The sequence below is a fragment of the Stegodyphus dumicola genome, chromosome 12 (assembly GCF_044657685.1).
Source record: "Stegodyphus dumicola isolate Sdum_Otavi_A_Nest chromosome 12, ASM4465768v1".
Taxonomy (NCBI): Eukaryota; Metazoa; Arthropoda; class Arachnida; order Araneae; family Eresidae; genus Stegodyphus; species Stegodyphus dumicola.
The window spans coordinates 92,798,929-92,826,824 of record NC_140779.1 but is presented as its reverse complement, the minus strand read 5'-3'; the positions used below and the strand labels follow the sequence as shown (position 1 = coordinate 92,826,824).

The following is a 27,896-nucleotide window of genomic DNA, read 5'->3' as shown; positions in this document are numbered from 1 at the left end:
CAAGTTGTCAGACCCAAAATCACAGATTATAATTTCCCAAAAATTCGATGCGAATTAATGTGGTGCCTGCGTTGAATGTATTGAAATAAATTTTATAACATTTGGAATAAAATTGCTTAACGTAATCATTAAATTACATCGTTTAGAAATATTCAATGTGCTTTTTTTTGCTTGGTTTTGTAGTAAGTAATTGATTTGACCAAGCATGCTTTTTGTTCAGGCTCATGCTGTAAGAAAAGTCAATAATGTTGGTTCGGTAACAACTTAAATTTTGGGATATCTCTCTCGGATGGCATTTAAGTTCCAGAACTTGGGTACTTATGTGTTTTCAATAAGACCTTATTTATTTGCATGATAAAGTTTTATATCAATAAACAATCAGTTGTCAGATTTATTAATAAATATTTTGCAGTTAATGGAATTTTGATTATACAAATGAATTGCGAGTTCTCATATTCTCCTACGTACCCCTTGATCATCACAGATTCCCTTTAAAATTTCATCAACCCCCAAGTGGTCCATACCGACCCGTAGGTAACCCCTAATTTAGACCCAGAAAAAATATCACTTTTTGTAGATTTCCATGATAAAACATAATGTAATTTCAGTTGTATTTTGCATTTCCTTGGTAATGGAAAATTAGCAAAAATTTTAATATTCTATAACATAAGGTAAATAAACCATAAAATGGGCCTTATTGGACTCGGAATTAGTAAACGTAATTAACTAATATGTAGGACTTAAATGCAATACGTATAATATTTAATATTTAAATTGTAAAAAGAAAATATCATGTAGCGCCATTACTTTGTTAAATAACTACTATTTTGGTACTGAGGTCAGTTTATTGCAATAATAAAAGTCTTATTATGCGATATACAGATTTATCACTTATACTGATTGCTCCAAGTGAGTCAGTGGCAGTAAAATCTGCCATTGTTTTGAAACGTTTTATGAAGGTACCTTTTGTGAACTAACATTTGTTTGCTCTGAAAGAAAGAGAATAACATTTAGAACACAAATTATATTTTATTACTTTACTATCCATGATGTAACGAAAACAAAATGTCAAAGTTAATTTCCTATGTGATTAATTTCAAAAAAAAAAAAAAAAAGTTTTCAAATAATTTTAATGATGTTAATAGATTAACATGTGTCCTACTGATATTAAAATTAAATTCATAATTGCACATGAAGGTTTTATTTTTAGAACTCCTCAATCAACACATTATATTTCCCTACTATATTTTTTACATATTTGTACATCATTAAAAGATGGGTTTATATTTCGCAAAACTAATATATATTAAAAAATCTACATAAACTCAAATGCATTTTTATATTTCTCTCCGAACATTAAAATTACTGTTTAACTTAAAATTATAGTAATTGAAACACCTTTAAATCAAATTATTTCAAAAGCAAATTTTTCTTTATGTAGTAACACGTCTTCAGAAACTAAATCATGTCAAATATATAACTTTATTACGAATTTACAGTTTTTTTTTTTTTTTTTTTTTTTTTTTTTTTTTTGCTCTGGAAAAAAAAACTATTTAATTATTTTGTATATGCTAGCGAAAACAGCATTTAACATTTAACTTCGAGGTTTATAAGTGTAAAGCTAATTCTTTCTTATTATTAGCAATCGCTTGCTATTTCGTTTGAACAAAAGATCATTTGTTGTAATTCTTCTTTAATTTTAGTAATAAGAATTCTTTTGTTCCTGTTGAACAGAATGGAAGACGAGTCTGAATCATGTCAAATATATAACTTTATTACGAATTTACAGTTTTTTTTTTTTTTTTTTTTTTTTTTTGCTCTGGAAAAAAAAACTATTTAATTATTTTGTATATGCTAGCGAAAACAGCATTTAACATTTAACTTCGAGGTTTATAAGTGTAAAGCTAATTCTTTCTTATTATTAGCAATCGCTTGCTATTTCGTTTGAACAAAAGATCATTTGTTGTAATTCTTCTTTAATTTTAGTAATAAGAATTCTTTTGTTCCTGTTGAACAGAATGGAAGACGAGTCTGAAAGGAAAAATTAATCAGAATAATTAAGCATTATATTTAATAGCACTTAATTCAAAAAAGATACGCAATGAATCTTTCTAATCCCTTGTTAAACCATAAAAATATGAAAGCTGTTTTTATAATAAAGCAGGTCAAAAGCACAACAGTTAACGATAACATTCTAATCCTTTGAAACATTCATCAAAAGAAACTTTATTTTTATTCTTAAAATGTAACGTAATTACAAAAAAATTGTTCTCTTAGGAGAACTGGAGGGGAATCTAAAAGCTGAACCTTGAGCTTAACGTCTATACAATGATCCCCATGTAAGCCACTAATCTCTGGAGGCAGGAAATGCAGCCAGGCGAAATCCGTGACACCTTTTTGGCAAAGTTCCACTCCAAGCTAAAGCATTTCGACGCTTTTCACAATGTTAAGCCACACTCCAGTGACTTCCACCCCGCTTGACACATATTGTGTCCAAGTCCCTTAAAACGTCCTGCTTACTACCCCTTGTCCCAGCATTTCCCTATTTATTTCCTGACTGCCTATGGGACTGGATCGATGTTCGCTGTTTATTTTTGCTTTCGGCGTTTCAAACATAAAAGGGACCGTTAATGGTTTATTTTTTACGACTTTCTGAGGTGGAGTTCTGAAATTAACAGGAAACAAGAGCGTACTTTGCTTGATTTATGGGCTATGGGTATCTGAAAGAATTGTGCAGAGTAAATCAAGGCTGTTTAAGAGGAGATTATGAATTTGTTATGAGGGATTTAGTAGAACTTTGCGGTCTCAGATCATTAATTCTGTATTGCGGTGGATATAATTTCACTTTTTTTGTGAATGTGTAAAGCAAAATATAATATTGACACAGCTGTTTTATTTTTGTGAATATTGCTGATTGATGAGAGTTCGAATTTTTTCCCCCTACAGCAACTGGGAGTTTCGAAGGGATAAATCGTATAGCAAAATGTGTGAGAAATTTTGCATGGAAAGAAAAATGTTTGAACAAACATTTGTATTTTGCGATTTTTTGTATTTTGCGAAAGTAAAAAAAAAATACTTTGCTTTAAGCGGGGGAAAAACAATGTGTAGAAATTAACTGATCTTGTTTGCCTAATTTAGTTCACATTTGTTTACTCTAAAAGAGGAGGACCATTAAATTAATCTGCTTCTAAATATACTCTTAGAAGAAGCCAATCATAAATAAAAGTGTATGGGAAGTAATTAACATTTTCATAGCTCCATCTGCTTACTTTCAAAACATGAAACTGTAAAACTATAAAATGTATTTTTTTTTTGTTGTTGTTTTCTACATTTTACATGTTTTTAATGCTTAGATATCTCTAAATGTTAATGTAATTTAATAATTTTATACAATTTCCATAGTCGTTTGAGAAAAAATAATTTATTAATTCTATTAAATTCTAAGAAAGTAAAATATACGAATTCGTCTTGAAAGGAAGATTAAAAAAACAAAAGTGTTTATTTCGCTAAAAAATGAATTTTAAAATAAAGTGTTTATGTTTAAAAAATGGTTGACAATTAAGACTAAAAAATACTAATTACAAATTTAAGTTTCTAAAAATAATGGTGATAATACCCTATCAGGTATAAATTTAGTGGCGATTATACCATACACAGTTTTCCAAATTTTCATCTCATAAACGCAGAAAAATAGAAAATAAAGTGAACTTTGCTGTGGTGACTACCTATGAGACTCACCAGTATTTTCGAAGAATATACTGTTACGTTTTATTCTTCCTTCACGTTACGTTCGGTTCACGTCCGTGGATCTGGAATGAATAATGACAACAGCACTTGATGAAGTATCAAAACACATTTTATTGGCCAGTATTCTCAGGACAGCTCCAAAACACATTTTTACAGTAGTTGAAGAACTACTATAAACAAGGTGCACCAATCAGCGACACAGCCTTCAGGCAATCAGGCTATAACGGTGAAGACAGCTTCACTGCAAAGCACCAGAGTACAGCTCCCTACTCTGCTCTCTCGTTCCCGGAACTTCATGTACTTTCAAAACTGTCCACGCTACAACTCGCGATGTACTCGACGATACGCTAGACAGCTTCCGACTCCTCGGTAAATAAAAACTATTCATGGCTAAACAAATTTCTAAATGAAATTATTATCTTGCTATGTATTTCCTTAGTGAGGGATACACATAACTGCGTAGTATGAATATGATTAGAATAAAGTGTATATGACAGCTTCCGACTCCTCGGTTCCGTCATTCGAGGAGCTCAACACACTCTCTCGACGGTGCACTAACCGCGAGGCACTAACAGACTCTTTCGGTGCACTCGACGACTAACTCGTCACTCTCTGACTGACTATCAACTCGATGGACTCCGCGCGGACTGACTATCTAACTATCCGCGTGCCAGCAGGGTTTATACAGCTTTTGGCTTGTGTTCGAGAATATTCTCGGCTAAACCAGTAAGAATTCGTTCCAGAAGGTTCTCCATCCGTCTTTGGCATATCGCCAATTTTGTCGCTAAATGTGGCAACCCTGCCTTCTCTTGCCATTTTATGGCAAACCTAAACCTGCTTTGCGAGGAAGCTATCTTACCGCCCCTGAACATTTCGTAACAATACATAAACATTAAATATTAAACATTGCCTGTCTAAAATGATTATTTTCAGAGAAAACAAATTTATGCTGTACAGTCATTAGGCTTATTTTTTTGATGCAGAAGATGGGAAAAATGAGCAACGGCCTCGTCGGGACTCGAATCTAGACCTCTCGAACACGCACCGAGTGTGCTACCGTTACACCACGAAAGCATGAGGAAAGGAGAGGAGAAAATACCTTATAATCCCATTTGTTACAATTTACTGTCTACACATTTTTATATTTTATTAATGATTTTATGATCATATACACTTTATTCTAATCATATTCATACTACGCAGTTATGTGTATCCCTCACTAAGGAAATACATAGCAAGATAATAATTTCATTTAGAAATTTGTTTAGCAATGAATAGTTTATTAGGTAACTTGCCTTCCAAAATTAGTTTCGATCAGTCAGACATAATAAAAATTAATTATCTATGAGAAAGTTCAGCAAAGTTATCCATTATAAATCAATAAACATCCAAGTTTGTTATCTCTGGACAATTTACTTTTCGAAGTAAAATAAACAATTGTGAAAAGGTAATCTAATTTCCCCTTCCCATAAAGCGAAAAGGATTAAGAATTTAAGAAATTAATAGTTACATATGATGTATAATTATCTGCTCTAATATGTTTGCTGCTTTACATAAATTAAATTCTGCTAACAAAGAGCGTTTTCGTTAACATAATTATTCACCTGGTTATTAAATATGAAACCCTAACTTAGTGTTTTCGAAAAAGGTAGTTACGTAAGCTATATTTCCTTAAATATTAATTCTAGATATTTGCTTCGAACTGCAAAGTTTGTAGGGTTGCTATTGATAACTAGAGGTAAACGTTAAATTTTTATAGATTCTACTAGAGCAACAATGCGCTATCGCTGAGCCTCAACAACTCACAAAATACAGAAGAATGTTTAAAAGTAACTTTCTTATTTTAGTCAAAAATTTAACATAAATTTACAACTTACGCTACAGACGGTATACCACTTGTGGCTATTTAAAACAATAACAAGCGATTAAATTCTAACTTGGGTAACGTTTTATAAGACATTCAACAGAAAAAGAAATAAGCTAGCTCACTTATTTTACCGCCGCGTCAGTTTTAAGCATTAGCTAGCGAGAATAGAATAATAACACTTTTAACACGTTCGCTGCCGAGCGACATTTTCAAAAACGGTTTCAATAAATTTTAATTAAATAATTATAAAATAAAAATTCAAAACATATATTTATGGGAAAGATTTTGAATATAGAACATTTTTAATTGCTTTACTAATTATGCGAATTATATCGTAGTCGGATTTTGCTATAAAATGTTTTATGACAGCGCCAATAGTTGGCGTATTATAACAAATATTATCATAAATTCCTTGATTATTTTTACAGTTCCTGAGCTATTTAATTTATAATTATTTTATATTATGCTTATATTAATTATAATAAATCTCTTGAATTGCACCAACTTGTTCTAATCCCCAAAGAAAGAGACCTTCAACGGAATATGCAAATACTACGAGTTTGGTCGTATGTGTAGGTGTGTGTGATTATGGCAAAGCCTCGAGGGCTATCTGCCTAAGGGGAGGGATGCCTTCGTGAAGAGCTTTCCAAGGGAAACTGGCTCGTATACACGTTACATATGGGGAAAACTACGAAAACGCCCATGCAGCCAGCCCGTTCGCGGGATTCGAACCTCGGACCGAACTACCAGTGTTTAGCGACTTTACCGCTCAGCCGAGTATGTGGTGTAGGTAAAACAAAAACGTTCTATGAATTAACTCGTAGCTAGCATCTAAACAAAAACTTCGGCCTAGGAGATAACTCGTGGTTGGAAGCAAGTTGGCAAAAATCTAACAGCAAATGCTAGTGTCAGAAGCTGTCTCCTAATATTCAGAACATTCAATTTAAATACATTCAAAGCTAATATGCATCCTGGTGAGTATGGATGGAAGAAGTTGTAGTAAAGATCAAAATGATAAAAACTGGTAAGTTAACATAAAATACGTTACACATTTCTGAAGATAAAAATGTGATGTGGACATCGCATGACTTCTTTGTACCGCCTGTTAAATTGCTTTTTTTTTTTTTTTTTTTTTTTTTTTTTTTTTTTTGCTGCACTTCATTTAAACTTATTTCATTAGAAAGTGAGATACAGTCTTCCAATTTTTTAACAAAGTGGACAGTTACACATTTGCTAAAATATTAGTTTTTATTAACATCAAATAATTATATAAGTATTAATTAAAGAATCTTACCTGAAATATTAGGAGAGTTAAATGTGACTTTATTTCCCTTTAATAAATATAAGTCTTTTACGTATTTGATATCTATCATTTACGTATCTAAGTCTTCAAAATTATTATGATGTAACCATGAACAAATTAAAACAAAACATTGCAAGTTTATTAAATTTTTAATTTACCTTGGCAAAATGCTTTTATTGCATTCAAGTAATATGCCCTTTTGGCGCTTTCGATTACAACCCAAAAAGGAGGTGTACAAATAATATTATATTAGGAAATATACTATTCTATCTATTAGAAATATATGGATAGATTCCCATATTTGAAATTTCACCATATTACGGTGAACCATTTTTAAGCTCTTTGACATACGTACATCGCGATGGAACTAGTCAAAATAGATATTTCCGTTAAAAATCTGAAAATTTTTCGCGATTAAATATTTTATCTAGTTTGTACAAGGAAGAAAAAATCAAAAGGGTTCATACGAGATGTTATAGCAGCGCCCAGACGCTATAGTCGTTAGGGGAGCCTACTGAAGTACCGATAGGCTACGGTTTGAATCCAGGGGAAGGCGTGAATATTTGTAAATGTAAAGTGTCTTTGCGGCATGGGGCACTAAAAATATATAACGACCCGGAAGTTCTCTCGAGTGGTTTGGTGGTAAGGAAGAGGGGTGGAAGACCCTCGAACAATTCTCCCAGGGAGCTCTCCCTCAAAATTGGGCTGTAATGTTATAAAGTATTTCTCTCGCCTTCTTGGCATGCCTTCGTGGTGTGGCGGTCTGCACGCTGGTCGCGTATTCCAGATGTCCGTGGTTCGATTCTCCGCCAAGTCGTTGCTCATTTTTCATCTTGCCTGCTTCCAAAAAAATACCTAATGTCTCTACAAGGTAGAAGTTCAGCCTCAAAGCGTGACAACCATTCTTCCATGAAATGCATTGAGATGAAATTTAAAAAAAAACCCGGATGGTATAACAGTCCCATATATAAAATTTCAAAATTATCCGTCTAACGGTTTTTGCCTTATGCGAAAAATTCAAAAATCTCTTATAGCAAAGTTTCCTTCCACACTACCGACCGCAATAACAAAGCGAAAGGCACAACTAGGTATTATAGCAGTCCCATAACACAAATTTTCAAGATTATATAGTTAATCATTTTTGAGGTAGGCTAGAGGCATACGTACGCACAGACGTCATGAGAAAAATACATTTTGAATCCACTTTACTATATGTTTTGTTATAAAGAGTCCTTTGTTCTCTCTATACATACCCTAGAAGATAAAGATTTCATGACCTGGGCAATGAAAAGCCCTTAACAGGGAGTGACATTTAAACCTGTAGAGGCGATTTATGCAGATGAATGTAAGCTATTCCAAACGTCATGGACATTTTTTTCCGTTAGTATGTTTTGATAGTATTTTCATTCTTTCTCAATCTCTTATCGTCTGCTATCATCTTATTCTGTTATATCGGAAGCCCTTGCTGCAGCACAGTTGTTCGATTCCTCAGCCTGTTTTATGACTTTTACTTTACTAATTCGGTACTTTACTAATTCTATGCTGATTAGAGTACAAATTGTCTGAACACACGACACAACCTACGACGAAACTTGTTAGAGGTACGTATGAGTTCGTGATTCGGTATGTGCTTTTGTAGGTAATGCTGCCTAATGCAAGAAAATAAAATATGTTCGAGATGATGTTCGTTGACTTAAACTAAATTCATAGGCTGTGGATAGTCTGGGGGTTGTCTTACACGACAAATGTAGATTAAAATCTTTGACCAAAATTTATACCTAGTCTTATCTGAAAGTCGTCTTATCTGAGGAAATTTACTGTATATTTATTAATCTCTCTCTCTCTTTTTTTTTATTATTTAGCTTACCTGATTCCTTCTTTTAGAATTCGAAAGTAGGTTCAATTGAAATAAAATTCGATAATTTTTTACAACTTATTGTTAAATAATTTTCATAAATTTTACGAAAGCAAATTTGATTTACAAACATTTCTTTTTTGAATTAAAATTAGAAGTATACAGGAAAAGAACTATTTTTCTTATGAATGGAGCATTAACCCCTACAGTTCATTAAATTTTTATGATATTCTGGATACCATTCATCACGCTTTATTTGGAGTGATAGCATCATTAGAGAATGCTGTGCAAGCCAGTGCGGATCACCTGGAGGCAGCCTGCAGCAATATTTTGTTTTCAAAATCCTGCTTTTGATTTGGGATTCAGAGTGACTGAACGCGTTCATTATTCAATATCCCGTACTTTAATGCAACCCTTTTGCTATTTGTCAGCTATTGCCAGTCAGCAATTGTTTGACGACAGTTTTCCCCATTTGAACCATTCCTTTAAATCAAATCGTTTCATACGGTCGACGAAAAATGAAATAATGAGACTAATACTTCACTGTATTATTTTCGTTTACATACACAACCATAATATAGAAACGCAAAAGAACTTGACTCTGCTTCAAGATATAATTAAAAATGATTGAGATAGGTGTGTGAAAAAGAAATTGTCAGAGATTTATAAGACAGAGACACTGGTGCTGATTAAAATAAGGCAGGAACATAAGAAATAAATAGATGCTGTCGTGATTTAACACGACAGGGGCTACCTAATTTTTTAAATGTTTAATAGTTTGTGAACTGGAATTTAAATTTTTTATATTAAATGTATAAAATAAATTAAGCAGAACATATTTAGGAACTTAATCTCAAAACAAAGGGCACATTTAAGAGAAAATTTGGAATTTTATTTCATAATTTGATGTTATAAGTATTTATTGTAATTTTGTTATTAAAGTTGTCAAATTATTTACTGTCAGATTTGACGTTATATGTAGTCATCGTCAAAATTTTCTTTCTAAAAATGTGAATTGCTAAAAAAATATGATATTGCTTGTTATTTTTTATACAGAACATTAACTAATATTTTTACAACTCAGCAAGATACAAACAACATAAATAATTTAACAGAAATATATTATAAAATTAAATAAATAACGTAGAAATAGCTAGATATTTAGCAATAGCTTTCTTCCTTTCCTGTCTAAAACCACTGATATCCAAGAAAAAATTTAACTTCAAGTATAAGCAATACCGTAGTGATAGATTTCTGTAAAATATGTGAGTGTTTTCTCTGAACTGACACGTTAGTAATGGTGTTGGTGTATTTAATTATGGCAAAGCTCACTATGGCTATCTGCCTAAGGGGTGGGATGCCTTCGTGGAGGACTTTCTAAGAGAAACTGGCTCGTATACACGTTACACATGGGGAAAACCACGAAAACCATGCAGCCAGCCCGTTCGCGGGATTCGAACCTCGGACCGAACTACCAGTGTTCAGCGACTTTACCGCTCGGCCGCTGGTGGGCCCCCGTTAGTAATGTGTAAGGCCTTAGTACTCAATTTATCACTAGCTAATGCATTCTTTTATCACCTCCATTAGTGCTTTTTTTATTTGTTAATGGGTATTACCTTGCTAAATTTTTATCTCATGTCATTTCCTTTATCATAATTCTCTTAATTTTGCGATTTTGTACATTTTATACTAAATTGATATGTAGTATCAAATTAACTTTATTTTATAGTAAATAAAGTTTGCCATGATATCGCAATGAGTGAAAAAATGATTAATTTGTATTTCCTTAATTTTTTTAGAACCTCACCGAGTCGCAATCACTCCTCCAGAACTCCGTTTAGAAGTAGGGAAGACGGCCACTCTGAATTGCTCTGTTTTTGGCAGCCCCCCCGGTACCGTGGTATGGAGGAAAGACATGCTGACTCTGCTGCCAAGTCCACGAATCTTATTTCCAAACCCTTATCTTCTTCAAGTGAGACAAATCAGAAGGCAAGACGCCGGAATGTACCAGTGCTTCATTCACAGGGAGCTTTATTCATCACAAGCGTCGGCCAGACTCATTATTGGCGGTAAGTTACCCACTTCATGAATTTTATCGATTCTGGAAAACGGAGAACTGTGGAGAGATTTCTTCTTTCCGCACAGTAAAAGGAAAGTTGATTATTTTGCTTATTTCTTTTCATTCTGGTTTCCAAGTAAATATCATTCTTGATAGGTTGAGCATTTCCATGAGGCACATTGCTTTTTGTGATGTAAATTCCAGATTTTCTAAATTCATTTCAAAGAAATTGAACCAAAAGGTAATTCACAAATATAAATTGGTGTTAAATAACTGTTTTCTGGCCTTTTTCTACTATAGGTATAGGAGCTCTTCAGTTAATCGACAAAATTTGCGTTTGAATACCGAGCAATAATTAATTTTTGCTTTTATATTTGGCTAACGCTTAAATAAAAATTTTTGGGTTTTGATTAAAAAGTAATAGCTATTAATGAATGATAATTGAATGTAAATAGATAAATTAACAAAAGTTAATTTTACCCATAACCAAAGTACCTATTTGGCATAGTTGAAATTTATTTGTCTGTATATATATGCGTGTGTGCTTACGGCTGATTTTCAAGCCACTGTAATTCATACAGAACATTTTCATTTGTAAAGCAACACATGCTATTAAATAATATGTATTTATTATTAAATATGTGTAACGTGGGATGAGGTCTAAAGATTGACATTTCAAGTATCATATGGTACATAAAAAAGGTTAATTATTTTAAAAAGAAAGACGTGTTAATTTTGAAAACTTTAGGTATGTGAGTCTGTGTCAATTATAGTTTATTTTGGTACTTACGTATTATCCAACCACCTTAGTAGAAGTCGCCAAGTTTTCAGAAGAAGCCAAATCCTGGCAACCACGGGCTTTACAATTATTCAGGCCACCATGTCCACTGTAACTGCATTCATCAATGACCTTCAGTTCTGTAAAAAATCGTCAAACGGTGCCAAGTGATTGCGCTAATACGTAAGTACCTTTATTTTCTGTATTGTTTCGAGATAAATGAGAAAGAAGGTAATACACAAAGTGATATTACATGCCTGGTATAATACTAGACTTCCGACTGAGTTCTCAATTTCAAGCAGACAATACGCAGTCACGTGTAACAAATTCACTATAAAGATGTAATATAATTAATTCTTGTAACCATTTAAGTTTAGAGGATAGTTTAAAACTACAGCCTATTTTTCAAAGGAAAGTTATAAATAAATGCATAAGGAAACAGAATGAGATTTTCTGGAATGGAAATATACGTTCTCACGGACTGCGTTTCATCGAGTATTCGGATTTGAAAACAAGGGAAACATATGGAGAAAGCATCTAGCAATCTAGTCACTAATCCCTTCATTTCCCATCCCTTTGGGAAGCCTCTGCTCTCCTTTTAGTTTGAATGAAATTAGATAAAGTTCTATGATTCCAAACAATAAGGGATTTCTGGAAAAGGGTGAAGGCCTATTTTTTAAGAATCGGGCAGACATCAGAGTACAGAGTCCAAAAATTCACAAAATTTTGTTAAAACTTTTCTTTTACTCTGAATCTACAGAAGATTCGTCTACAGAAGCTAATGTTCATAAACGGATATTTGTTTCTTGTGTCGAATTCAAAACGCTTAGGGGCTCAACAGCGGCCTAGCGGTAAAGTCGCTGAACACTGGAAGTTTGGTCCGAGGTTCAAATCCCAGCGAACGGCTGGCTGCATGCCCGTTTCTGTGGCTTTCCTACGTATATATGAGTCAGTTTCCCTTATAACGTCCTCCACGAAGACATCCCTACCATCAGGTAGATAGCCCTCAAATGCTATGCCACTATTAAAGAAACCAAACCATTCAAACTGTTTGGAGCACATATAATTTATTTATAGTATCTGGCCATTTCCGAGAGTAAGCCGTAATGCTTTTAACTCTAGTATACTCTACCCAATTAGCAGGAACTTTTCCACTACATTAAAAAGTGAGACTGATTTTGAGATGTCATATATGAGTGATAGGGAAGATTTGCTTATATAATTAATTCGGAAAAAGAATATCTTAATAAATTACTAATGAAGTAAGGAACATATATACTGACATTTAATTCACTAGGCTAAGAACATAACTTCGTGCAACACTTGAAACTTAACGTTTTGGAAGATGAGTCAGAATCTTGTAATCTTGTGAACATCTTGTAGCTAAATACAATAGTTCGCAGATTTAGCTCTAGCTTCCGACGTTGCAACGGAAAGTGGTTTAGCAATTAGCCCTTCGAACCTAAAACAAGGAATATCCTTGTTGTTTCTTGATTCAGAGAAAAGTCTATAGATACAAAATTGCTAAATGTCACCAAACTGGCGACAGTTTTTGTCGCCAGCGCTCGTCAACAGCGTTGCTTATATATCGCATTCTAATTGAGCTATTTGGAAATTTAAGCATTCTTGGATTCAGAATTGAAAGCTATACAACTATACACATAAAACTGATATTTATATACAAGACAGGTGGCCGCAAATTAAACCTCAAAAAGTCTTACCTTTTTGGATTATTATTTTTGGATTTTTGGATTAAAAATTAACACACTAATAATAAATAGCTGATATAGTAAGGAATTTAAGATTAGATCTCGAAAGTTCGGCATACCGAAGCATGAGAGTTCAAATACTTGAAAATTTACTGCAAACTAATCGTTTTTTACTTGATTCGATCGATTTCTTTAATTCGAACACATCGCTTAAAGAAATAAGACTCGTTTTATAACCTTTTCATCTTTATAAAAGTGCATTATCGAGTCAAAGGGCTATGAAATTAGTCCCGCTGTGATAACAATATGGATAAAACATTTATGATTTGCTTTTAAAATCACATGTACTGGAAGGTCCACAACGGTTATCAGCTTTTTGTCTTATTTTACAGATTTGTTTTATTAAAGGATAAATTTGTAAAATAAAAATTCGGGTAACGTACTTTAAATAAATGAACTGTATTATGAAAAAAAAGTCTTTATTTGTATCTGCTTAAAAAACTATTTTGAAAATAGTCATACATAAATAAACTAGAACTCAGTTATTCGATGAAAATTCTTCAGTATAAGAGGTATCTATATCGACTGATAGAAGCGCATGCAATTTCCATCGGAAGGCTGTTTACGCATAACATATACATACGCATAACTATTAAACGAAGGAATAGAACGGCTTTGGCTTTGCTTATTTGATTATGGAAAAGCACTCAAAGGCTATCTGCCTAAAGAGAGGGATGCCTTCGTGGAGTACTTTATAAGGAAAACTGCCTCGTCTACACGTTACACATGGGGAAATCCACGAAAACGCCCATGCAGCCAGCCTGTTCTTGGGATTCGAACCTCAGCCAAAATACCAGTGTTAAAGGTGAAAAAAAAAAGAAACGAAATACCCAAGAGGATATATGAAGAGATTCAGATACAAATATGGTCATTAAAATATAAATGATACTGAAATGGAGAGTTGAAATATGAATAAAATTAAAAATTGTATAAGAAAGAGGGATATTGTAAGAAAAAAATTATAAAGGTTAAAATGTAAAAGAAAGCACTGTTTTACGTAAGCATTAATACTGTAAATAACTCTAAAACTGTAACTGTGAAACGTTAGCATTAATACTGTACATACAGTATATATTAACAGTTACAGAAAAACGGAGATTATTAAGGAACAAAAACAAGAAAATTTATATGTTATTTGAGCTATACTGTTTCGTCTAAGTAAGAACTGGAGAATTTTATCAGTGAACATTAAGAATACTAAATAACAACTATTTAGACATAAATGTTTTGCTTTAAAATTCTCAGAATGTGACAGAAGTTAGAAGATGTTAAACATGCGAATGAAATTACAAACTTCGTGAGAAATTAAAGAAAATAATACTATTGTAAAATAAGTATACTAACATCAAATACATAACTTAGTTATTCGCCCAGACGGAAAGGGGTTGGTGACTCTGACTGCCATACCGAAGGCCCTGGATTCGAATCCCGTTTAAGGCCATGGATCTAAATTGTCTGACTATTCTTAGGAGGCAACAGTAGCCCGCCTATGAGGTGCCTCCATAAAGAGTGATCATTACTTTCAGCCTTAATAGTGGCCAAGTGGCCAACGCCTACAATGGCTAGTCCTCTCGTTGGGGGCGGGGGATATCGTTAAGCAATAAGTTCAGAGTTATTTCAATATACGCAGAAAATTTTAAAATAATAAAAATGTAAATAATTGACCCAAAAAAGAGGTAGTCCAGAAGGGCTATTAGTCTCAAAACGGCATTTTCTGGCGTTTCACTATAAACCACGAATCACGTTTTAACTTATTGCCACAAAATATTATCACCCTGCATTGCATTTAAAGAAATTAAATAATGAAGAATCCGCATGAAGGTATGTATGTTTCTCGCATTGTGAAAAAACGACGGTACCTAGAGCCATCAAATTTTGGAAAACGTAATCCTCCACACGAACATGGTGACCTGGAAGCCCGGATTTTGAATTTTAAATTTGTTTTATTATCTATTTCATATTTTGTAAAATTTTAGAGAATTTCTGGTTAACAAACTGAACGATTTCAAAGCGAGTAGTGGCAACACTGTATGGAAACAAAGCATTTTTATCTCCAGTGTGCGAGCATTTTTATCTCCAGATATGCTGTTTTTATGTATTTGTTGATGTTGCTGTTGAATTTAATTAATATATGGTTTAAAAGCGAAGACACACAAACGTTTTTTAACACACAAAACGTTAAAAACGTTAAAAAAGCCCCTTTGGGCGTAATATAAAATATGAAAACTTTCAGACTTTTTATGTATTTATTTTTAATAATTATTATTATTACATCTAAAATTAAGTATTATAACAAAATAAAGGTCATATAAATGAAACGAACAATTAAAATTGGAAATAAATTGAGAACACAAAGAATATTAAGTGAATGTATAAGTAGGAATCATATAATCTGACTTTAATCTGAAAGTGAATCCATGCGTATTGATTACTCTACATTTTCCCCTAAATTCAAAAAACTGGTGCATACAAATACACTTATATTTTCTGTTCCATAATCATATTAAAATATCTCTCCGTTATTTTCTTCGGAATGGCACCCACTGTTAGTAATTACAATATTTCCGAAATTGCATAATTTAAATATGAAACTTGTCAAAGATGTCCTCGTTGGCGAGGATATGAAACTTCATTAGAATATAGATTGCCTTAAAGGTCTCATCAGACAAGTAAAAGTCACAGAAGCTACCACCAAATTCTTGAGTAAATTATATTCATTACAGCAGGTTAACCAGCATTTTATTTTGTTATTTTCGACAAAATGTAACAAGTGCATTACCATTACTTAATAAACATCTGTTTAATTATTTTTTGACTCAGATTGCGTTATGAAACCAAATTAAAAATTAGTAATTTAAGGCTTCTAAAAATTTCATGAACAGATTTAATATTATTTTTCAAAATGTACATTTTTAATATTTTAGTGATTTTTGTATAGAAATTTCAGAATTCAAAGTTGACTAGATCCACGGAGTAGAATATCTTTTAATAGATGTAAAATACTTAGTTCATTAATTTACAAAACATTGATAGATTATAGTATTATTAATTTATGTTATCTGACTAATGATAAAATGAAATTTCTTGCGATGGCTTTTTCTTTCAGATGACCTCTAGAACTGAGTGGATCTGTATGTGACACTGACAGTATTAAATATCACCCTGAGTCGTATATTGTATGATGCTCATTTTCACAAATGCTAAAAAATGGCAGTTTTTTTTAGTGTGTTTTACTGCATTTGTTTTGAGTCTGATATATTTTTTTGCGGGGCACGAACATTAATTTCAATAGAAATTATAAAATCTAATTCTTTAACAAAATATGCTTCAACGTTTTGAGATTTCACCAGAATAATTAATTTCTCATCTTAAATTAGCGTCTTAGAGAAAAATACCTAACCTAATTAAAAGTATGCTTTCAATTTGACTCACCCCAAAAAAACATTATAATTCATGCGCAAGTGTCATTTTATCCAAAATTAGAATATACAAATGCTATGCAAATTAAATGTTCTGTTTCTGGCTATTTCATATCAATGCAATATGTCCTTGCCGAACGCGGAAGTTACGTCATGAATACAAGACCCACCAGCGGCCGAGCGGTCGCTAACACTGGTCGTTAAACACGCAATCGAAGACGCAATCGAATAAAAACGCAATCGAAGTCGCTAAACACTGGTAGCTCGATCATGAGTTCGAATAGCAGCAAATGGGCTAGCAGCATGAGCGTTTTCGTGTTTTTCGCATTTGTAACGTGTGTACGAGCCAGTTTCCCATTGAAAATCCTACACGAAGGCATCCCTCCCGTTAGGCAGATAGCCCTCGAAGCTTTGCCGTAATCATGTAAACTAAACTAAACGTCATGAAACATTGCGCTGAGGCAAAATACGTTCCTCAACTTTAACTTTCTATAGAAATTATGCTTTATGATATCAGATTAAGCAAGTTTGTATAATTTTAACAAACCTGTTGTAATTAAGAAGTAAAAAAGGAATCAAATATGAGTTGAAAGGCTTTTTATTAAGTACTTGATGCATTCTTCCTCCTTCCCTAAAGCAGGTGTACTTTGCTAGGTTTGATATAACTCTTCAATAGATTCGTGGTAACAAAAGCAATGTTTTTTAATGCTTCTCTTAAAGTGTCTTTTTCTTTCTTCTCTTGGATTTATCTCCAGACAGGGCAAGATCAGACAGTGCGTTTTCCTTCTTCCACAATTCCGCTAACTCTTTAAAGACTCTTATCCTTTTTCAATTATAATTGCTCTCACTGTCCACCGATATTATAAGAGCATCCGATTCTTCATTTGCAATTAATTCCTCGGTTATTTCATTTACTTCTCTCCCTTCCATATTTGAAACTCCTTCGCAGACAGTTGCTTTTGCAATTTGTACGATTGCTTACGTCATTTTCAGTCGACGGAAATCCTTTAAAATTGCTGACAACTTCTGGCCGGAACTGATGTCAGCAAGCATTCAGTGTCGATGCATGAACGCTGAACCACTTAGGAATGAAATTCTAGCGTTCAAACTAAAACCATTAAAATAACGCGCATAAGCGAAATCGCATTCTGTAAATCCACCTTGGAAAGGATTGCCTATACATAAATAAACGCCTTAAAAAGATATTTGCAAATGAAAAATTTACACTTTAGTCTAGAAACATTCTTAGAGATTTGCATTTTAATCAGTTAAATAACAATATGACTCATAATAATCTCCACGGATATAAGTCTGGAAAAATATCTGTTGCTCCATTCTTCATTCAGGAAATTCAGTATATATATATATATATACATAAATTTATTAAAACTGTATAAAGGCAAGCCAAGAAGCTTCGCTTTCTTTCCCTAATTATCGATTTTCAATAATCTTTAATTATCGATTTTCAATGTACCTAATCAGAATATATAGCATATTTCAAAATGATGTTTCAGTCTAAATATCTCTCGGATGGTTGGTTCACCGTAGAAACATTACTCCATTTTAAGAAAGAAAATTTATATAAACGTATGAAATTGATATTTTATAAGGGCATTTTTAGCAAGAAAGCGCCAATCAAAAAGCTTATTTTTATCCTAAAAGGAATTTTTTAAAGAAGAAATTAGTTCCCGCTAGTTTAGAACATACATGATCTTTAAACAATTAGAAAAATTATTTAAAACAATTTATAAAAACTGAACTTAGTAAAACAAGACTTTTGAATTTTAATCATTCTGTAAATGATATCAATGCTTCTAAATTAATATTTTCTCGTATAGAAAATTTATTTTTATTTGAAGAGGATAAATATGTTCGAAAACTCATATCAAGCTATGAACTCAATCTTGGGGAAAGTTTCTCATTAATACTTCATTTTTTCCTGATTAGCAACTTACAAGTGAGCAATACTTTATTCAATTTACTTCTAAACAGGAACTAAGGTCTGACACCAGAAGCATTTAATTTTGAAATCTTTCTGAATATTTTGTATGCCTTGATTATTTTGAATTTCTAAACCCACTTTCACTTGCTACAAAGATAGCACCCTGAGAAACATGTTAAAGATACTCTAACAAGAAGAATCACCAAAGCTGCGCAAATGTTCTGGACAATAGTTCCGCAAAACGATGGTATAAGTAAATACGAGTAGAAGTTTCTTCTTTAACTTCAGGAGTGAAAATGACGATGAGGAAGTCTGTACTCACGCGATAACAAGAGGCAAGGTTAAAGTACTACAAGTTTGGCTATTCTTGAGAAGGTCACCCAGCATGATGACGTCGATGTCTTATTCCAAATCAAGTTTCTCGCAGTTCTAAAAGTAATACGATGTTGTTGAGCAGGTAGATAAGACAAATCTGATGATCAGACAATCAATCTATGATGCTACGTTAGTTCTTTGTTCCTTTAAACATTTCAGTTTCTGAAATAACAATGCTTTATTTTCATTCCGGAAACGCTTTAACAAAACCCTTGAAACATGGGAGGAAATTTTGTCACTCTTTTTAAATTTTTACCGCGGTGAATCCTTTTTATGTGGGCTTATATTTTATGTATTGAAGGAACTAGTCAATTATTCAATCAGCTAGGAACAGAAAATCAAATTGACTAGATCTACTATTTCCTGCTTCGTATTTAGCAGCACACTTTGTATCTTCAGAGTGCACTAAATTTCTTTGATTCTTATTTAATGCAGTGAATGCGTAGGGCATATATGTCCCAGCTCTTAAAAAAATGATATATTCGGAACTTCTATAAAACTTAGTATTAAATATATGGTCATCCGACTCTTTTTCTACAAGCTAACTGGCAACTTCTGCAGCAGCTTGATGGCTCCGCAAACTGCGTAAACAAATCCGTCCTCTCCACGTGAGAGGTTTTCAGCAGATGAGGTTGGGACGCTATGACGGAAGCATCGATGATGCAGCTCGATGTGGTTAAACCAAAAGGGCTGTGACCGCTATTCTGTTTTTTTGATGGACTGAGCCTTTCATTTCATTTTCATCTTTCTTCCTTTCATTCTGTACATATTGTCCTCATGTTTATTATTTCATTATTAAGAGCTAATAAAATGCCACTACCTTCTTCGTTATTAAGCCTAACCTCATCCTACAAATACGAGTATATATTTAGGTTCATCTTTTCTCCCAAACAAAATTTTCATTGGCCTTCAAAATGGAAATCTTTAAACAAATATATTTTGAGATTTATAATGCAGATAGATATTTGAAAGAGTGACGCATTTGATTAGTGCTATTTAAGACACAAACATATTTTCAGTAATTGATTAATTTAGTGAGCATAAAATAGCCATTCGGAAAATGAGAGTAAAGAAAAAAATTGTTTCTCGATCTGAAAGTTCGAAAAACTTGTAAAATACAATTTTAATGGAAATTACATTAAAAAATTGCTTAAAGAAACACCGATTACACGAAACTATTAGAAGGTCTTCTTTCGCTAACGAAAAAGACTCATGAAATTCTGTATCTTATGAAGACCGAAAAAACCTATTCTGAGGTATGTGATTGCAGAATCTCTCTTCATGAATTATAGAATATTAAATTCTGAGATTTACCTTTCCCTTCAGCAGATGAATAATTTCAATGTGATGATTTTGTTAGATTAGGCTGACCAAAATGCATTCTGCAGCATATTCTTATTCGACGCGTTTGAGATATCTTAGGGTTTAGAATCATAGTATTCCAGTCTCTTCGCAACAGTTTCCAGGGAAATAAGTTACATCTTACAAGATATAATTAATATCGCAGTTAATTTCGTGGTAAAATGCTGCTTTGCCTTGAGAACACGAAGTAAAATGCTTCGCTGCCGAATAAAGTCGCTAATTATTGGTAGTTCGGTCTAAAGTTCGAATCCAAGGAATGAGGTGGTTGCATGAGCGTTTTCATGGTTTTGTCTGTGTGTAACGTGTACACAAGCCAGTTTCGCTTAGAAAATCCTCCACGAAGGCATCCCTCCCTTTAAGCAGATAGCCCTCGAGTGCTTTGCCATAGTCAAATAAACCAACTTGGCAACGCAGCTGTTGTATAAACCAACTGCGTTGCCAATTTATTTTACTGACATGCTGTCTATGTATCTGGATAGCTCGATATGGTAATCTAAAAAACATTCTTCTACATAATATTCTGTGGCATGTTAATAGCGCATTATGCTTTTTACTGCTGTGTAAAAATGCATAACTTTTATTTTTTATGCATTACAAATAGTGTTGAATTTCATAAGTTATCCTTTTGTGTTGCTATTGATGTATAAGCTAAAATTATTTAGGATCCATCTGAAAATGTTTAAACTCTCAGTTCATACTTCTTGCTAAGATTTATCTCATATAATTTTTATCAATCAAGTACCTCAAGCAAGTGTGTTCAAAACTGAAATTATGGCTGCGGTTCTTAAGAATAGTATTAGGTAAATTATTTAAATTTCTGTTTTATTTATTTGAATCTTACCGATATCACAATAATTATAATGATACCTAAATCAAACCAGTATGTAATTCATCATTTAATAAGCGCAAATAAATGCACGAAAACACGTTTCTGTGTTCTAAATTACTGTGACATAACCTATTGGAATAAACCTTTACTTGCATCTGAGTCATTTACTTTAATCATTATTTAGATTTGCCGTTATGTTTCAATTTGTGCAATTCCTGTGTACCATTATATTTAATACATTACCATTCATTAGTGAGAGACGTTTGTCTAATGACTTCTCATAATGGTACCCATACCGTCTACGTTACCCACTTACACAACTGCACGGTTCCTCATAGAGCAGCTTAGTTTTGATCAAATTTGTTAATTGTTTAATGACAAATCATGAGTCGGCAAATATTTTATATGGCATATATACATAGAATATAATGCGATTGCGACAGATAGGTAATTCTGATAAGTTATGGCAACGTGCAATTTTGAATACTTTTCCAAGTTAATTTGAAAAATTATCTTATTATCTGTCAGTACGTTGCTGAAAAAACATTATTTTATTATTATCAAGCCATTTCTTTTATAATTGACCTCTTAAGGGTTTGAAAGAAACTCATTTAAATCTTTACATAGCAAAATCCTTATTGAAGCTTATAATGAGTTCCATTGTTTGTGTCATCCACATCCGCTTTCACTAAATCTCTTCAATCCCCAGATAGCTCCTAATATTCCGAGGAAGTGCTTAAATTACCAAAGCTAATGAATTTTATAAAAATTTAAGGTTTAGTTTATTGAAGCGAAATATTCACTTTTCAGCGGAAAATCTATGTAAAATACCATCGCATAAAGGGATCATGGATTCTCGTAATGCAGGATTTTAATACTTGTAAATCTCATGAACAAAAAGTGACGATAATGACATGTTTTATTTTTAATTTTACTACTTATCTCAGAAGAGTGCAATGTTGAAACCTGTTCCTTAGAAGCATAACTAATGCTTGAGACAGGCATCTATATATTGTATTTAAATCCTTAAATATTTATGTTTCAATACAAATGCAATCAAAATAACACGGAGAATTCCATTAAATTAATTCAAGAATAGGAGGGAGGGAGGAATTTTCTATAAATTCAAAATTTAATTTATTTGCCTCCATACTGACAAACCGTTCTATTATTATAATGTCCATCATGCTTTTAATAAACTAATTACAAAGCATTCCAGAAATATGCAGGCAGAATTAATTCTTTGAAATAATAAACATTTATATTTTTGAGGCCGGTTTTAAAATTAATGAGGAATATAATTTTCTCAGAATGAGATCATTAATCGCCAAATGCATTAGAGAATAGTTTTCGGAGGAGGTGTAGTTTCTGTCCATATCTGGAAAAAATGGAAAATATTGTCGAAATTAGTTACTAACAATCATGTAAATTTTATATATCCCTGCAAATGTGTTCCCGAATATTTAATCGAATTTTGCACATAAAAGTCAGGAGCATTTGCATTACCTCATAATGCACATCTCACTAGCACTGTTTTGATGCAGGAGATCAATAAAATTCAAAATGTTTATTCAACATTTTTTCATATAAAACTCAAAATCTTTTCAAAATATATTTCTTGATTTAAATTGAAAATTTTACGATTTCTTACTCCCAGTGTTGGAGATGTTTATATGTGCATTCTGCAATCTAAAACCATGCCTATGATCAACATTAAGGAGATAAAGTTTATAGCAACCACTTTATATAAATATATCTTATATATCATATATCTCATATAAATATGAAACGCAGTTCTGGTAAACATAAACTCTGTGCTCGCTGTAGTATTTTAGAAGATGCTCTAGATTGTAAAAGCACACTATAAGAAAAGTCTGAATTTCTGAAATATATTTATTTCTTTGCATGGTATTGATATAAGTCTTTAACGGACCCGCAATGTAACCTATGAGCATCAGTTTTATTTGTATGCATTAATGGAAGATATGTACTTTTCTTTTATTTGTGTTTTTGTTTGTATAACATAACAGTTGAAAGAAAGTCTCGAATTTCGTCCTACATGTCTTTATGTAGTTGTTATCTAATAGCATGGCAGAAAATTTGTCTTTCAAGTAATTTTTTTCAAAGTATTCATGGAAATAAAATAAAACAGTTGAAGTAATATCTTTAAAGTCTAACAGTATTCTTAAACATACATAAAGTACTAAAATTATATTTTTAGTCCAAAGAGGCAATTTGCTCTGATGGACCATTATTTTCGTTTTGGCATTTCGCGTTGGTTCACTATAACTGTCCAATTCACTTTTCATATTGTTGCCACCAAATATTATCGCTCTGTATTACATTTAAAAAATTAAATAATGAAGAATATGTATAAATGTATGTATGTTTCTCGCATTGTGATAAAACAACGGTACCTAGAGACGTCCAGTTTTGAATAACGTACGTTTCCAACCCAATATGGGCATCTTCTCCACATCGAAACTTCTGGTACCACCGTTGAACTATAGATTCGTTAACACTTTTATCGCCTCATACTTCGTTGACATTTCAAGCTGTTTGTGCTGCGCTGCGGCCTAGCTTGTACTCATAAAATAATGTAAGTAAATTTGCCAAAATCCCGTTTTGACATCTAAACAAAAACACCTAGTAAATATTTTTAAAAATAATTTTGGAAAAAATTATTATTATAGAAATATAGAGCGAAAATAGGCTTCAAAATGATATATAAACTAATGTACATTCATGTCCAAAATTATGTTTACATGCATAAATTCACGGATTTCTCAGAGACTAATAATTTAATGAATTTTCGTGGAATCATACATAACATGATGACACATAAATGCAAAAGAAAAAATTGAAGATCACCTCATATGATATAATATTGTAGCATGAAACAATAAAAATGGTAATAACGTGTGACAAAGAGAGTTAAGAAAAAAGGAATGATTCAGAAAAAGAATTAAGTCTTACGAATTTAATATGGAATATGATCTCCCCTGACTTGTACACACATATCACAACGTGTTTTAAGGCTGGAAATAACGTTGTTAACCACAGTTTGGGGAATTAATCTCCACTCTTCCAGCAATGCCGTCTTCAGAGCATTTACATCTCTAGGAGTAGGATGTATACGTGCAATTGCTCTTCCAAGGTAGTCCCATAAGTTCTCTATCGGGTTAAGGTCAGGAGAGTTTGGTGGCCAAGGTATTCGCTTAATGTCTTCACTTTCAAGGAATTCATCAACGAGGTTTGCTCGATGTGGACGGGCATTATCATCCATAAATAAAAGGTCAAGTCCATATGCACCCCTGAAAAGTCTTACATAAGGATCTAAGACCTCATCTCGATATATCTGGCCTGTCACAGATCCGCTGCTGAACACGTGTAGGGGCGTGCGTCCATCGATCATTATTCCACTCCATACCATCACACCTCCACTACCAAAACGGTCACGTTCCACAATGTTCGAGGGATCATTTCGTGTTCCTGACTCGCTCCAGATGTAAACACGTTTAGAATCACCAGTTAAACTAAACCGCGACTCATCAGTAAAGAGAACATGGGACCATTGATGTTCAGTCCAGTTTTGATGTTCTTTACACCAATTAAAGCGATCCCTCTTTTTCTGTGAAGACAGTAAAACACATACCCTTGGCTTTCTGGCAATGTCTCAACGTACTCGTACGAGAATAATAAAATAAAGGTATGTCATATCTTTAATGTCTCATTCTATTCTTTGACTTTCATACACAACTCTGACCACAGTCGACAGGGGAAACTTATTTTTCAACTTACCTACGTAATATATGACTGAATAAGATACATAAATAACACTAAATTACTTAAACTACGTAAGTAATATACTAAGTATACATAGGATACACAAGTAACATATTAAGATCTTAAATAGCCTATGACTATCTAAAATGTATGCGTAACATACATGACCAAGTAAGATAACTCTTATTTAAAACATTTAGTGACACATGTAATAGAAATTCATATTCCTTCCTTTTGTTAACCTGATTTAATTTGTGAATGTTAACAGAAATCTCTTTCATTGCATACTTTACCTTTTTACGGAAACTTCTCAGACAATCGACATTTATTTTGTTTTTTATATATTTTGCTAATGCATATTCAATACAAATGATCAGAGTGCTTATTATAATGTAACGTCCTCGTGTATGAAACTTTTCCATAATTTATTTTTTCTGCCTACTGGGTTTACTTGATAACACAAAAGTCATGGATTTATTTTCTAATGTTTTAGGAAGAATGTGTTCGATTAACATGCCAGAAATTCTGACTTTCCACTCTGCTCACTTTTCTACCTGTCAGTCAGGGTTCCAAATGAGAACACCCGTAACTGCAAGTTTACATGACACTGACATAATAATTACGAAAGCTTCGTTGGCTTTTAATTATACTCATTTGACAGGTTGAAAGATTAACAGAAGATAGAAAATACAAGCTGAAAACTCTCATATTCTATTATTTTAACTGCTAAATAAAACTTACCTGCAACTTAACAATGCCATTTATTCATGATATGTTCAGATTAAATTTGGGAACACTGTAAGTCATATTATAACTTTATTATTTGACTTATATTTTTATTTGTAACTATTTGTAATATATCTGTGTAAAAAACAACTGAAATCTTTTTAATTTCTAAATTGTAAATTAAACGTACGTTTTTCCTCTCTGAAAGTTAGTTGTTCGACGCATTTAAAAGGTATAACATCCAATATTAGTCTTTGTATAAATGCTGGCTCCACAGAAATGCCAGCTTTTGATTAGTGTTTGAGGCTTTTCTGGGTTAATATGATGATATCATCATTATCACAGTAGATTAATGCGAGCGCAGACCTTTCAGTTTCTGAAAACTTTAGAAATCAGATTATGCAAATTTAAGGGAATGGGATGAACTGATGAAACTGTTGTTATGATGCATCAGTGTACGGGATTGTTTTAGTGTTTAGTTGTGCGAATAACTGCTCCGGCGTCTGAAGAAATGCATCGACAGGGGTGGAAATTGTGTTGAAACTTACTGAATAAATAAAATTACTTCGATGTGTACCTAAATTTCGTACTTCTCTGATTAAAAAGATCACAATTTACTCCATACAACGGTCTCTAAATAGTATGGAATCTTAGCATCTATAGCAATTTAGATTTGCAAGTTTGGCTTTGTGGTATTTTGGCTGTCATTCATAGTTATACACCTAGCCAACTGCAGAAACTCAACACTTTTGTCAACAAAATACTTTAAAGGTTAGATTTTTGAACATGGCTAAACCATGAGAGCTATGTGTCTGAGAGAAGGAATACCTTCGTGGAGGATGTTTTGAGTGAAATTGGCTCGGATTCACATTAAAAATGGAGAAAACCACGAACATGTGGCCAACATGCAGCTCCCTTTCGTCTGGAATTCAACGCAAACCAGGAAGGAATACGAGTATTAGCCACTCGCAAGTGAAGAGGCCCATTATATTTTGTAATTATTCCATAAAGAACTATAAAGCGTAGTTAATTATTAACAAATTGTGGTTAACACTTTAAAGAAATAATAATGATAAAGAAACCGGTATCAAAACTTACAGAATCGATACCAATATCATACATTATGTACATTCATAGGACTATTCATAGAGCAAAAGGAAGTAAAACGTCATAAAGCCGCAGGTCGATTTTTAGCAAATATAGTCACTGTTAAAGTTTATATGCGATTGTGAATATACGAAAAATAAATTACTAATGTTGAGAATTTTATTTTTAAATTTCTAATTCAAAATCAGCTCAATTGTTCAATTATAACTTCCACTTTTTCAAAAGAAAGACATCTTATTTTAAAATTTCGATTTAGTTTTGGTTTATGTATTCTTTCTAATCAAACTTACTTTTTTGCAAAAATAAATAAATAAATAAATAAATAAATAAAAAATAAAACAAAATAAAATCAGAGATTATGAAATTATTTCGTAAATAATTAAGCAACATTCTATACCTGTTCCAGATAATAATTTGCCATAGGAAATTCACATTACGTAGAGTTTCACATTGGATTAAATTTCAGGTTTCCACAGTGGTTAAAATAACAGGTATTGTGCTTTTACAAAATCCTACTGTCAAAAAAACACGATGCGTAAGAGGATTTGATACGTGAATGGAAGTTCGAAAAATGAATTCGGCATTCCTCACTCTTAGAAAATTTGTTATACCTCGCATTTACAGCAAGGGAAAGAAGATAAAGAAAGAAAAGAAACAACTGAGTATAATTATTTTTCTCTAACAACGTACTCGTATTTTCTTTTACTAACTTAGTTGTGCAACGTTATAAAAAGATAATAGAATAGAGAAAAGAGGTAACATCTTCCAACAGGAAGAAATTTCTTTGGGAAGCTTCAAATCTGAATAAAATTTGAAGCACCATATACGAAAAATGGAATTAGAAGCTACGATCCAAGTAAAACACTTTTCTTGCGTTTTAATCTGACACACTGATTATTTCCAGCTCATAACTCTAGATTGGTGGTATGTTTCAAAATCTGTAGGGGAATGTAAAAAATATTTACGTATTTA

At 32.5% G+C, this 27,896-nt stretch overlaps 1 protein-coding gene across 2 annotated transcripts in view; it reads left to right on the top strand.

The window, feature by feature from the left end:
• Window positions 1–27,896, top strand: part of LOC118195629 (cell adhesion molecule Dscam1-like) — a 1,218,268-nt gene that overhangs the window by 558,568 nt on the left and 631,804 nt on the right. For both annotated transcript variants that reach the window (XM_085806699.1, XM_085806698.1), the window contains exon 6: window positions 10,572–10,841. In XM_085806699.1, the coding sequence (XP_085662825.1) occupies window positions 10,572–10,841 (270 nt within the window). The remainder of the gene's footprint in view (window positions 1–10,571; window positions 10,842–27,896) is intronic.